The 13,958-nt window shown below is 41.9% G+C and overlaps 1 protein-coding gene across 1 annotated transcript in view; it reads left to right on the top strand.

Annotated features, from left to right (window-relative positions):
- The first annotated feature begins 7,785 nt into the window (after nt 1–7,785).
- Nucleotides 7,786–13,958, top strand: part of Pafah1b1 (platelet activating factor acetylhydrolase 1b regulatory subunit 1) — a 29,766-nt gene continuing 23,593 nt past the window's right edge. Inside the window, exons 1-2 of the mRNA XM_051157939.1 lie at nt 7,786–7,803; nt 11,459–11,673. Of these exons, the coding sequence (XP_051013896.1) occupies nt 11,642–11,673 (32 nt within the window). The 5' untranslated portion in view covers nt 7,786–7,803; nt 11,459–11,641. The remainder of the gene's footprint in view (nt 7,804–11,458; nt 11,674–13,958) is intronic.

The raw sequence follows: 13,958 nt of genomic DNA, 5'->3' as shown, positions 1-13,958 counted from the left end.
GTTTTTGTTCTTTGAGACGGGGTTTTTCTGTGTAACAAGCCTTAGCTGTCTTAGACTTTTTGTAGACCAGGCTGGCCTGGAACTCACAGAGACCTGCCTGCCTCTACCTCCCCGAGTGTTGAGATTAAAGGCTTGCGCTACCACGTCCAGCTGAGAGGTAGGATTCTTTAGAACCAGCATTAAAGGCAGTTGTGATTCATCATGTGAGTGCCTAAAATACAACTTGGGTCCTTTGCAAGAAAACAGGCCCTCTTAACTACTGACTTCAGCCCTCCCTTTATGTTCTTTGTATGTAGTCCTGTACTGGAACTTTGTAGAACAGGCTGACCTGTTCTACGCTGCGATTCTCCTGTCTCTGCTTCCCAAGTGCTGCAATTAAAGTTGTATGTCATAACACCTGGCCCTTTTAGACTCCACAAGTTGTTGTTTTTTTGTTTTGTTTTTGTTTGTTTGTTTGTTTCCTGTGTAGTCCTGGCTGTTTTGGAGCATATTCTGTAGATCCAGGCTGGCCTTCACCTCACAGAGATCCACCTGTCTCTGCCTCCTGAGTGCTGGGATTAAAGGGGTGCGCCACCATGCCTTGCAATAATGACTCTTTAAGAATAATTAGCCCATGCCTTTAATTCTAGCACTCAGGGAGGGAGAGGCAGGCAGCCTAGTTTTTTTGTTTTGTTTTTTTTTTTTTTGTTTTTCCAGACAGGGTTTCTCTGTGTAGCCCTGGCTGTCGTGGAACTAGCTCTGTAGACCAGGCTGGCCTCTAACTCACAGAGATCCACTTGCCTCTACCTTCAGAGTGCTGGGATTAAAGGCATTTACCATCACTGACCGTTGAGGCCAGCCTAGTTTACGAAGTGAGTTTAGGACAGCCAGGGTTACACAGAGAAACCCTGTCTCCAAAAACAAAAAATGAAACAAAAAAATGAAGCAGAGACTGGGGAAAATAATTTTAGATGGTAGAAACAGCAACATATTGGTACAAAAGCATGGAAACTCCTTTATATGTATGCTGGTAAAGTTTGGGAGAGAAGATTGTGGCATATGAAGCTGGAAAATTATATGAGTTAAATTGGTATAATTTATATGTTCTGTATAGCTAGTAGGTAATCTGGACGTCATTAAACAAGTTCAAGTATCTGGGCGTGGTGCCGCACGCCTTTAATCCCAGCAGTTGGGAGCCAGAGGCAGGTGGATCTCTGTGAGTTCGAGGCTAGCCTGGTCTACAAAGTGAGTCCAGAACAGCCAAGGCTACACAGAGAAGCCCTGTCTTGAAAAACCAAAACAAGTTCAAGTAAAGGCAAACATTCTGATCGGTTGTATATTACAGTTTTATGTGGGTGACAACAAAGACAGATCAGTGTGGGGGTCACAGTTTTTCAGGAAAGAATGATTATTGCTTGAAATACAATGACAGTGAAGATTGTTGACTGGAGAAAGGTTTAGGAAGTAGAATTGTGAATGCTTAGTGCAGTGGGAAGAGGACAATGTAGATTGTAGCTTGAGAGTGAGAGTGGAATCGGAAAAAGGATTTACAGAGTAAGAGGAATTGTATAGGTTAGTAAATAAAGCTGTCAGATAAATTTTCCTAAACCACAGTTCTTAAGTCTTTCTCCCCCCCCCTTTTTTTTCTTATTAAATCTTATTGTATGTGAGTGTTTTGCTGCATTTATATTTGTGCATCACATTTGTTCCTGTTGCTGCAGGAGCCCAGAAGAGGGTGTTGAATCCCTTGGAACTGGAATTAGAAAAGTTGTGGGTTGCTGGGAATTGACCAAGTCCTCTGGAAGACCAGCCATCTCTCCTTGGTTTATGAATGGCTTTTTTTTTTTTTTTTTTGCTTTTCGAGACAGGGTTTCTCTGTGTAGCCTTGGCCATCCTGGACTCACTTTGTAGACCTGGCTGGCCTCGAACTCACAGTGATCCGCCTGCCTCTGCCTCCTGAGTGCTGGAATTAAAGGCGTGCGCCACCACGCCCAGCTATGAATGGCTATTTTGATTCACAAAAGACCATACTGATTTTCCCCCTGGTGATGAGAAATCAGTCCCTTATCATGAAGCACACGTTCTACCACAGACCTGTACCTCTTTTTTCCCCTCCCTGAGATAGGGTTTCTCTTGTAGTCCTGGCTGTCCTGGACTTGCTTTGTAGGCCAGGAAGGCTTCGAACTCATAGTGATCTGCCTGCCTCTGCCTCCTGAGTGCTGGAATAAATGGGGTGCACTACCACAGCCAGCTCCCACCCTGGTATTTTCTAGGTAGACTTCAGAAATAGATGTTAGACTGTTTGTAACATTGCACTGTTATAGGACTGCTGTGATTATAAGTAAGGTATTTACAGATGAGAGGGTTTGGTTTTTGTATGCAGAGTTCATTCTTAGGTTTATTAAAATGTTTTTCTCTTAGTAATCTTTATGATCGCAATTTAATAAAGAATAATTAATAGTGTTAGTATCGATTTTAGACCACAAATCCCTGAACTCTTCCCCCCCCCCCCCTTTCCTTGACCATGAAAACAATGAGTTTATTCACCTAGAGGTTGCATGCTGGCCACCTTCAGGTCAGACCAAGTTTGTAGATAAATTTTGTTGGCCTTGTATAGCTAAACAGTGTTTAAGCTATATTTAAAATAATATACTTTGCTTGATCTCTTCAGATCATTCTGAAAAATTAGACAAGACTGGAGCAGCATTGCATTATCACCATACAAGCAAAGCTGGGCTTGGAGGTGTGTGCCTTAATCTCAGTATTAAGGATAAGGAAGGATATCTAGGTTCAGGGTCTACACAGTCAGACTCGGTCCCAATAGCAATAATAATAAAAGAAAAGAAACTCTACAACTTGTATTTTTTGTATTGACACTAGTTTGTGATTCATTCCTTTTTTGTGTCCAGATTATTGAAGAGTTCCCCACAGTACACTTAAATGATAACAAGACAGAACTGTATAAATCATGGTGTTTTCTGCAAATGCCAAGCACTTACAGTTCTATACCCACAGATTCTAGAAAATGATACAATCTTCTCACTAAGTAGCTCTGACCAGCCTGGAATTAGATGCTAGGTCAGGCTGGCCTTGAATTTGCAGAGATCCAACTGCCATGGCCTCTGCCTCTGGGGGGCTGGGATTGGTTAAATATGGGTACCATCCTGCTTGCCTCAGAGCATATTCTTCCAGAGTGTTCAATAATTATTAGCAGAGAGACTCAGAAAAACTTGATACTGAGCTGGGCGTGGTGGCGCACCCTTTAATCCCAGCACTTGGGAGGTAGAGGCAGGCGGATCTCTGTGAATTCGAGGCCAGCCTGGTCTACAAAGCTAGTCCAGGACAGCCAGCGCTACACAGAAACCCTGTCTCCAAAAACCAAGGGGAAACAAAAACAAAAACAAAAAACCTTGATACTGCTAGATTTCTTTGACAGAATGCAATTCCCTAAACCAAGACTCAGTTTTCAGCATAAAATAAATGTAGGGTGGGTTTTTGGTTTTGTTTTATTGATTTGTTTTGCGGTGTGGCCAGTTCCCCAAACTCCGACCTCAGCCTCCAAGTACTGGGGGATTACAGGTGTGCTCTACTTTACCTTCTATAGTGTTAGGAGTTTTACTGATGCCTATGATAAATATAGCTTTGTCTCTTTCCCAAGCATAATTCACCTTTACTTAGAAATAAGTTTTGTGAGCCACTACGCCTTTAATCCCATACTCGGGAGGTAGAGGCAGGTGGATCTCTAAGTTTCGAGGATAGCCTGGTCTACAAAGAGTCTAGGACAGCCAGGGCTCTATGTAACAGAGAAACCCTGTCTCAAAAAACAAACAAAAATTTCTTTTTGTTTTCTTTGACACTGTGAGAGCTACATGTTTTTGTCACTGCTGAACATCTGGACTTTAGATAACTCTTATTGGTGATTGCCTTTTGAAACTGTTTGCAATCTTTATCTTTTATAGTAATACCCTTTCCTAACTATGTAAAAATTTGCACTTGAATATTTTTCATATTATTTCTTCTTTCAAAACCTACCTCAAAGAATTGTCAGCCAATTCTATCACTTTTTAAATTATTTATTTATTTATTTATTTATTATATATACAGTATTCTGGCAGCATGTGTGCCTCAAAGAATTGTCAGGCAATTCTATTGCATTTTAAATATTTTTTGATTTATTTATTGTGTATACAGTATTCTGGCTGCATGTGTACCTGATGCCAGAAGAGGGCACCAGATTTCATTATAGATGGTTATGAGCCGCCTTGTAGTTGCTGAAAATTGAACTCAGCGTCTTTGGAAGAACAGCCAGGGCTCTTATCCTCTGAGGCATCTCCCCATCTTCCACTCTTTAAAATTTGAAGTCACTTTTTGGCTTAAAATGCTGACTTGGTCGGTACAAGCAACAGTTCTGTTAGTGTCTTTATGTCCTCCTTCCCATCCCTGTCCTTCTAGCTTTTAACGGGGTTAAACGGGGTTTAGTAGAGTGTATCTTACTAATCTTTATGTATGTTATAGTAGAGCGCCTAGCAAGATAGGTAATGAATAAGAGCTATTTAGCTTATATTTTCAGTTATTTTGTAAGTTTCTTTTTTTTTTTTAAAGATTTATTTATTTATAACATATACAGAGTTTCGCCTACATGTATGCCTGCACACTGGAAGAGAGCACCAGATCACATCATAGATGGTTGTGAGCCACCATGTGGTTGCTGGAAATTGAACTCAGGACCTCTGTAAGAGCAGACAGTGCTCTTGACCTCTGAGCCATCTGTCCAGCCCCCTATTTTGTAAGTTTCTTAAGGGCAGAGACAGGCCGGGCGTGGTGGCTCACACCTTTAATCCCAGCACTCGGGAGGCAGAGGCAGGTGGATCGCTGTGAGTTCGAGGCCAGCCTGGTCTACAAAGTGATTCCAGGATGGCCAAAGCTACACAGAGAAACCCTGTCTCGAAAAACAAACAAACAAAACAAAAACAAACAAACAAACAAAACAAAACACAACAAAACACAACAAACAAAAAAAGGGCAGAGACAGTCTTTAAGTTTTTTGAGACAGAGTTTCTCTATGTAGCCTTAGTTGTCCTGAATTCACTTTGTAGAGCAGGTTGGCCTTGAATTCATAGCGATCCATCTGCCTCTGCCTCCCAAGTGCTGGGATTAAAGATGTGCGCCACCACGCCCCACTGGCAGAGACAGTCTTAACATTACTTTATTTATTTATCTATTTATCTATTTATTTATTTATTTTTTACATTACATTGTGTGTTTGTGAGTGTGCACTTGCATGCCATACCTCATGTATGGAGGTCAGAGAACAGTTTTCAGGAGTTGGCTTTCCCCTTCCACTGTGCGGGATGCATGGACTACAGATGAGGCTTGACGGTAAGCACCTTTACCTGCAGAGCCGTCTTGCTGTTCTTTTTCTTGGTTTTGTTTTTGTTTTTCAAGACAGGGTCTCTCTGTGTAGCCTTGGCTCTCCTGGTCTCACATTGTAGATCAGGCTGGCCTAGAACTCAGGGATCCACCTGTCTCTGCCTCCTGAGTGCTGGGATTAAAGGCGTGCCCCACCATACCTGACGCTGCCCTATTTCTAAGTTTGTACAAATGGAGACAGTCATTATTAGTATGGGTGATAATAGGTTAGAAGTCAGTGTCGAATATCACTTACACAGCTTGTGAGCAACATTGAGCAGTTAGAGTTTAATAGAAATGAGGTCTGCCTTCAGGACCAAGATCTACCCTAGAGAAAACCGTCTTTGGGACTGGGGCATACCTCAGTGGGTAAATGACTGTTGTGGCATAAGCATAACAATTTGAGTTTGGATCCCCAACACCCACATAAGAACACGTGTGTGGCGGCATCTAAACACAGGTCTTGGGGTGAGGCAGAAAAAAATGCCTTGTTCTGGGAGTTCACTGGACAGCCAGTGTAGTTAATTGGCAAACCCTGAGTCCATGAGAGACCTTACTTAAAACTAAAAGGTGAAAAGCTATAGAGGAAATAACACCTAACATTAGCTTTAGTCTTGTGCATGCACACACAGAAAAAGACCATCTTCAAGACCAAGAACAGATAGTAGACTGTTTCAAACAAAAATGGCCATCTTCATCTAATTGCACAGAGAAACCCTGTCTTGAAAAACCTAATTATTTATTTATTAATTAATGCTTATAACGTTTTACCTTTTATTTATGGCAGATTTCAAATATGTATAATACTAGACAGTTAAGTTATGAAACTTTATGTACCAGGGTTAACAGAATCATAGCAGATTTTGTGTCATCTACTTGAATACATCTCTTAACATTATTTTAATGTGATATATATGTTAGTTTATGTACTGATAAATTAGTATGTCATTTTAAGACAAAAGCAGCCTATTTACCTAAGATCTCACTATGTACCAATGCTAGCCCAGAACTCACATGATTCTCCTACCTCAGTGCAAAGGGTAGTTAAAAAGATAAAAAGCAAAATTAAAAAAAGAAAAAGGAACCATCCGTGTCAGAAAAATACTATGTTTAACTGGGGTATGGCTCAGTGTAGATAGTATAATCTGTCTAGATTGGATTTACTTTGTATGTAAATCTGCTTTTAAAGCCCTAAACCTACTTTCACAATCAAATCTATAACCCATCTATTCTCATCTATTAAAGCTCTTTGCTTTAAGGTGGGCACACACCTTTAACCCCAGCTCAGGGAGGGAAGCAGGTTTATCTTCATGAGTTCGAGGCCAGCCTGGCCTACAAAGTGAGTCCAAGACAGCCAAACCTATTACACAGAGAAGCCTTGTCTTGAAAAACAAAAAAACCAAAAACAAAACAGTGGTTGTTTTAATTTGTGAGTTGCTGCACTTGAGAGTCTTGCTGAGAGGGAAGAACCTTTTAATGGACAGATCTTGCTGTGTGACCCAGGCTGGATTCAGATTCCATATTCTCCTGCCTCAACCTTGGAGTGTTAGAGTTTTAGGTGTGATTTCTGCCACACGCAGTCCTAATCTTTGGTCTAAGTTATTGTAAAAATATGTAAAACATTATTTGCGGGGGCTGGAGAGATGGCTCAGAGGTCAAGAGCACTGATTGCTCTTCCAGAGTTCAATTCCCAGCAGCCACAGGGTGGCTCACAACCATCTATAATGTGATCTGATGCCCTCTTCTGCCCTGCAGGTGTACATGCAAGCAGAGCACTGTATACAATAATAAATAAATAAATCCCTAGAAAACATTGTTTGCAAACGTTACGTGAATGAGCTGGCAGTGGTGCATGTCTTTAATCTGAACACCTGGGAGGCAGAGGCAGGCGGATCTCTGTGAGTTCGAGGCCAGCCTGGTCTACAAAGTGAGTCCAGGACAGCCAGTGCTACATAGAGAAACCCTGTCTCGAAAACAAAAAAGAAAAAGTTAAATGAATGGCTTTAAATGCACACAGATTACTTGTAACTAATAGAAAACCGAGATCTAGGAAGGTGGCTCAATGGATAAACTGTTGCGGTGTAGCACGAAGACCCGAGTTTAGCTTCCCAGTGCCCACTGCCTTAGTTACTTTTGTGTTGCTATGCTAGGACACCTTGACTAAGGCAACTTTTAAAAAACAGTGTTTTAATTGGATTTATGGCTTCAGAGGATTAGAGTCCATGATGGCAGAGTACAGGCATGTCAGCAGGAGCAGCTGAGAAATCACGGCTTGATCTGAAAGCAGGAGGCAGAAAGGGCACACTGGGAATGGCAGGAAGCTTTTGAAGCCTCAGCTCATCTCCAAGACACATCTCCTCTGAGTTCACACTTCCTCGTCCTTCCCTAACAGTTTCACCAACTGGAGACCAAGTAGTAAGTATTCCCTAGCCATGGGGCATTTATCAGAAGCATCTGATTTGCTGATGCAGCTGAAAGACAGGAAGCAATCACATTGGCTGGACTGGCTTACATATGCTTTTAGCAAGTCCAAAGCTCAGCAGCTTGCAGTCCATAGGTGATCCCTGGATGGAGTCTTGTCGGTCAATTGAAAATCTGTGGAGACAAATACAGACCAGGGACAGAAGTTAAAGTCGTCAATTAGTGGTCGGGCGTGGTGAGGCACTTGGGAGGCAGATCACTGTGAGTTCGAGGCCAGCCTGGTCTACAAAGTAAGACTAGGACAGCCAAGACTACACAGAGAAACCCTGTCTTGAAAAACAAAACAAAACAAAAAACAAAAAAGTCTATTGGAGAAGATAAGGAATTCTAAGCCTGGGGGTGGAGGTGGGGCAAAACCCCATTTTCAAGAGCAGGCAGGTATACTTACCTGGAGTCCATTCAGTCTGTGGCAGGTGGATCCAAGTTTTATGACTTGTTTGTTTTTTGTTTTTCGAGACAGGGTTTCTCTGTGTAACCTTGGCTGTTCTGGACTCTTGTAGACCAGGCTGGCCTCGAACTCACAGAGATCCTTCTGCCTCTGCCTCCCGAGTGCTGGGATAAAAAGCATGCACCACCGTGCCCAGCTGAGTGAAGATCTTGTTTTAACTTGTCAAGTACTGTAATTGGAGGGTCAAACCACCATACACAGCTACTTGTCTTTGAATCCACAGTTTCCTTTTCTGTTTCTTTGCTTGAAAAAACTAAATAAATTTGATTTCTAAGGCTGCTTGTGCTCTCATGTGTCCTCTGCCCTCTATTTATTGCAAATTGATAATTGGAGTAAAAAAATTTGCTTAGATTCATTTTATGGCAAGGTATTTCAGTATTCTTTCATTACGTTGATGCAAAATACATAAGTATCATTGTACATCCTGTTTGTTTGTTGTTTAATATTTAATTCATGTGTGCTGGTGTGAGGTTGTCAGATCTTGGAGTTACAAACAGTTGTAAGCTGTCATGTGGGTGCTGGGAATTGAACCCGGGTCCTTTGGAAGAGCAGGCAGTGCTCTTAACCACTGAGCCATCTCTCCAGCCCCTCTGTTTGTTATTGTAATAGCGCTTGTTTAGAGTACCTACATTAAAGCTGGGAATATTTTACTTAAAATGGTATTAAATTCTTTATAACTAGCCAAGGGGCAGTGGTGCACACCTGTAATCTCAACACTTGGGAGGCAGAGTCAGAGACAGGCATCTCTGTGAGGCCAGCCTGGTCTACAGAGTGGGTCTCAGAACAACCAGGACTACACAAAGAAACCCTGTCTCAAAACACAGACAAAAAAAATATACTTTTGTTTCTTTTGTGTCTTCCCCCTCCTCCATTGGCCCCCCCCCCCCCCCCCCCCATCCCTGTTCAAATGTCTCAAATGGCAGGGAAAACAAATGCTTATATTTTCCTGTAAAAAGTTTTATGATGTCATCTTCACTCTTGTCCATTTAAATATTGTTTTCTAGCCAGGCATGGTGGTTCATTCCTGTAATCCAGTACCTGGTAGGCTGAGGTGGAGGACTGCCTTGGATTCCAGGATAGCCCAGGTTGTAACATGATACCTACTGGCGTTTTTTTTCCCCCCCTTCTCTCAGCTGCTCCCACCCACAGTTTCTCTGTGTAATAATAGCCCAGACTGTCCTGGACTCAATTTGTAGAGCAGGCTGACCTGGAACTCACAGAGATCTGCCTGTTTCTGCCTCACCCTTGTAGTCCTGGCTGTCCTGGACTCACTTTGTAGACCAGGCTGGCCTTGAACTCACATCCATTTGCCTGGCTCTGCCTCCCAAATGTTGGGATCACAGGTGGGCGTCACCACATCTAGCTTGAAGAAAAATTTTTTTGTTTAATAATTAATACTGTTTCTCCCACATTAAGCCATTTTTCTAATGTTTCAAAACCATTCTCATCAAGGTTACCAGTGAACTGTGCTGAATGTAGCCAACCTGTTCTCTCATATTTAATAACTTTGGATACTATTAATTGCCTCTCCTCAAAAAATGCTTTTTTGGTTTACATGATGTACCTTTACTTTTACTCCATTAATTGCTTTTTCAGCCTTAGTTGTAATCAGTTCTCCTTCCATAATGCCCATACTCACACATATAGGCACTACATGCTCATTTATATATATTCACTCAAATATATACACTCTGTACTTATGGACACTGACTCTTATACACATAGACACTCCGTACTCACATTGTCACTCAAATAGACTGGCATGCTTACTCATATCCTCTGCCACTTGGGCGCATACATGTGCTATGATAGGTACTTCCCTTTTCCTGTTTCCCTGTCTCCCATTCAAGCTATTGAATCCAGAGCCTTGTCCAAGCGAGGTAAGCAGTTTAGCTGTTAAACCTCCAGATCTAATCTAATTTTTTTTGATCAATTGGGTGCTTGTGTGTGTACTCACCTCTGGAGATCAGAAAACTTGAGGAATTGATTCCCTCTTTCCACTATGTGTCTCCCAGGGTTTTAGGATGTCAGGCTTGGCAGCGGAGTGCCTTTACCACTGAGCTATTAGTGAATATTTCCTTTAGGTCCATTCACTCTTCAGTAATTTTTCTAAAGAACATGTCTGTGACTCCTTTCACCCTAGGCTGAATTATAAAGACCAGAGCTGGTTTTTTGCTTCATCCTCTGGAGGAGGATTGCTATGAGTTGAGGGCACCCACAACATAGTGAGATCCTGAGTCCAAAAATAAAGATAAAAACTACCTTTAAGCAGAGTTAGAGTTTTTTTTGTTGTTGTTGTTGTTTGTTTGTTTGGGTTGTTGTTTTGTTGTTGTTGTTGTTGTTTTTTTTAGATGGTTTCTTTATGTAGTCCTGGCTGTCCTGGAACTCTGCCTGCCTCTGCCTTCTGAGTCTTGGGATCAAAGGCATGCATACCACCCCTGGCAGTAGAATTGGAATTTTCTAGGGCAGCTGTATATTAATAATTGAAATTAAACAGGTAAATATGTTGTTTAAAATTAATGCTGTGGGGCTGGAGAGATGGCTCAGAGATCAAGAACACTGTCTGTTCCTCCAGAGGTCCTGAGTTCAATTCCTAGCCACCACATGGTGGCTCACAACCATCTATAATGAGATCTGGTGCCTTCTTCTGGTGTGTGGGCAGAATCCTGTATAAATAGTAAATATGTAAATCTTTTAAATTAATTCTGTGTTGCTGGGATGGGGATGTATATCAGTAAACCCAGCACTAGAGGCTGAGGCAGGAGAGTTGCCAAGAGTCTTAGCCAGCGAGGGCTACCTAATAAGACCTTACCTCAAAAACAGCAACAAAAGAACTGTTTTTGCATCATTTGACTGTTGCAGGTAATTTCAACTACATAAAATGTGCCTGCGTTTAAGGGTACTGCCTGGGTCTAAAATGGAAACACACTTAGGGGGGCAGGAGGATACTTGGTCTACATAGAAGTTTATGGTTTTTTGAGATAGGGACTTATTTTGACATTGTCTATTTTTCTTTAAACTATAGGCTGTAGTCCATATTAGCATCATTTGCAACCATGCTCTACAATTAATAGTTTAGAAATAATACAAGTTTTAAATGAGGGGATTAATTTTATTTATTTTTTCTTTCTTTCTCTTTAGGTGGAATGAACCTTACTTGTTGACTTTTTCCTGGTTGCTGATTGGATTCACTTGAAAAAGAATCATTTTCTTCTCTGTGGAAGCCACTTAGTGGCATACTTAATTCAAATCCAGAGATCACAAAACTTGATTTTTCTGGAGGGACATACCACTATATCAGATAAGCTTGACATTATAGCCAAAATGGTGCTGTCCCAGAGACAACGAGATGAACTGTAAGTTTTCCTGTTTTCTGCTATTTAGAAATATCCTATAATCCCTGGTGTAGTCCCAGCACTCAGGCAAGCAGGGGCAGGCCTGTGAGTTGAGGCCAGCCTAGTCTACAAAGTGAGTCCAGGACAGCTAAGGTGAAACCCTGTCTCAGAAAAAAGAAAGAAAGAAACCTCTGAGAATAGTAAACTAGGCATGATTGATTGTACATAGGGTGATTAAGGTATCCTCTGCTACCTTGGAAATTTGAGGCCAGCCCTGGGCTACCTGATACCTTGTCACAAAAATGGAGGGAAGGGGAGGGGGGAGACAAAGTGTTAACATTGCAATCCTAGGAACTCTATCATAAGTTTAAAGTTGTTTGTTTGTTTTTTTGGTTTTTCAAGACCGTTTCTCTGTGTAGCCTTGACTGTCCTAGAGTCACTTTGTAGACCAGGCTGGCCTCGAACTCACAGAGATCTGCCTGCCTTTGCCTCTGAGTGCTGGGATTAAAGGTGTGTGCCACCACGCCCAGTGTGTCTTATCCTTTTAAGCACAGACTTAACCCACTAGACATGTCTTATAAGTGGTATTAAAAAATGTTTTAGAGGGCTGGAAAGATGGCTCAGTGGTTAAGAGCATTGACTACTCTTCCAGAAGACTTGGCTTCAATTTCCACCACCCCCATGGCAGTTCACAATTGTCTGTAACTCAAGTTCCAGTGGATCCGCCTCCCTCACACAGACATTCTTGTAGGCCAAACACCACATGTACATTAAAAATAAATATTTTTTTAAAATGTTTTAGAGCTGGGTGTGGAGGTGCGTGACTAAAATCCCAGCACCCAGGCAAAGGCAGGTATGATATACACTAAATGAAGCACGACAGCTATAAACAGCAGGCACTGCCTTTCTGCTTATACGAAGTACCCAGAGTGGTCAAACTCAGAGGTGGTCGCCAGGGGGGAAGCCTGAATGGCCTTGATTTACTCTGTAGGGAGATTCAGTTTTGCGAGAAGAAAAGCACCCCAGAGGCTGGGGCACAGCAGTCTTGAGCTGTGCTTGAACGTGGTTAAGAAGATAGCTTCAGGGCTGGAGAGATGGCTGAGAGATCAAGAGCACTGACTGCTCTTCCAGAGGTCCTGAGTTCAAGTCCCAGCAACCACATGGTGGCTCACAACCATCTGTAATGAGATCTGATGCCCTCTTCTGGCCTGCAGGTGTACATGCAGGCAGAGCACTGTATACATAATAATAAATGTAAACAAACAAACAAAAGTTTTAATTATGTATATATGACTGTCTCTTTGTGGGCTGTGAATGTGAGTGCAAGTGCCCACAGAGGCCAGAGGCATTGGATTTCCACGTAGCTGCAGTTACGGGCAATTGATAGCTTTCAGGGGGTACTGGGAACTGGGCTCCAATCTTCTGCAAGAGCAGTATATACTTATAACCTCTAAGCACCTCCTCAGCTCCTTATATGTATTTGCTTTTTTAGGCTTCTCTTTTCTTCACATATTCTAGAACTACTTCCTATCCATTCACAGAGATCTTTCTTATATGTATAGATGCCTTTGTATTATGTGTATGTATGTAAGGAGAACACATAATATTCCATTATATATATGCACCTTAGGTTTTTTTGTTTTTTTTTTAATTTGTCATCCATGTTCGGTGCATTAGTTGTAATCTTATAATGAATAGCCCTATGTATATGTACTTTTGTATCATTGGAGGTATTCTTAGAACGGATGTGTGTGCATGTGTAGTTATTTTATGTACATGGGTGTTGTGCCTATATGTATGGTGTATTCTGTGTGTGTGCACCTGGTCCCCATGACGTTCATGGGATCCTGTGGATGGAACCTAGGTTCTGGAGGATAGCAAGTGCTGAGCTCTCTCTCCACACCCTACCCCCTTTGAGATAGGGTCTTACTGTGTGGCATGAGATAGTATCCACTAATAGTCCTGCTTCCTGGGTCTGCTGAACATTTGTGGTCCTTTGATTTTTGAGGGTTCCATGTAATTTAGGCTGGCACTAAACTCAGATAGTGAGGATGGTTTTTGAACGTCCAATCTTTCTGACTTGACTTCTTCAGATGTAGTATGGGGTTTACAGGCATTTTCCCGTGTTTGGGTTTTGTTCTGGAGCTACAGCCCAGTGCCTCATGCATGCTACGCAATGCTCTGCCAACCAAACTACTTTGCCAGATCTGCTTAGTATTATTTGAGCCAGTTCAGGCCTTTTTCTGACCTTATAATCTGGTTGCTGGGAATTGAACTCAGGACCTCTGAAAGAGCTGACAAGTGCT

Source organism: Acomys russatus, chromosome 16 (genome assembly GCF_903995435.1).
Source record: "Acomys russatus chromosome 16, mAcoRus1.1, whole genome shotgun sequence".
In the NCBI taxonomy this organism is placed as follows: domain Eukaryota; kingdom Metazoa; phylum Chordata; class Mammalia; order Rodentia; family Muridae; genus Acomys; species Acomys russatus.
This window is presented reverse-complemented; position numbering and strand designations above follow the sequence as displayed.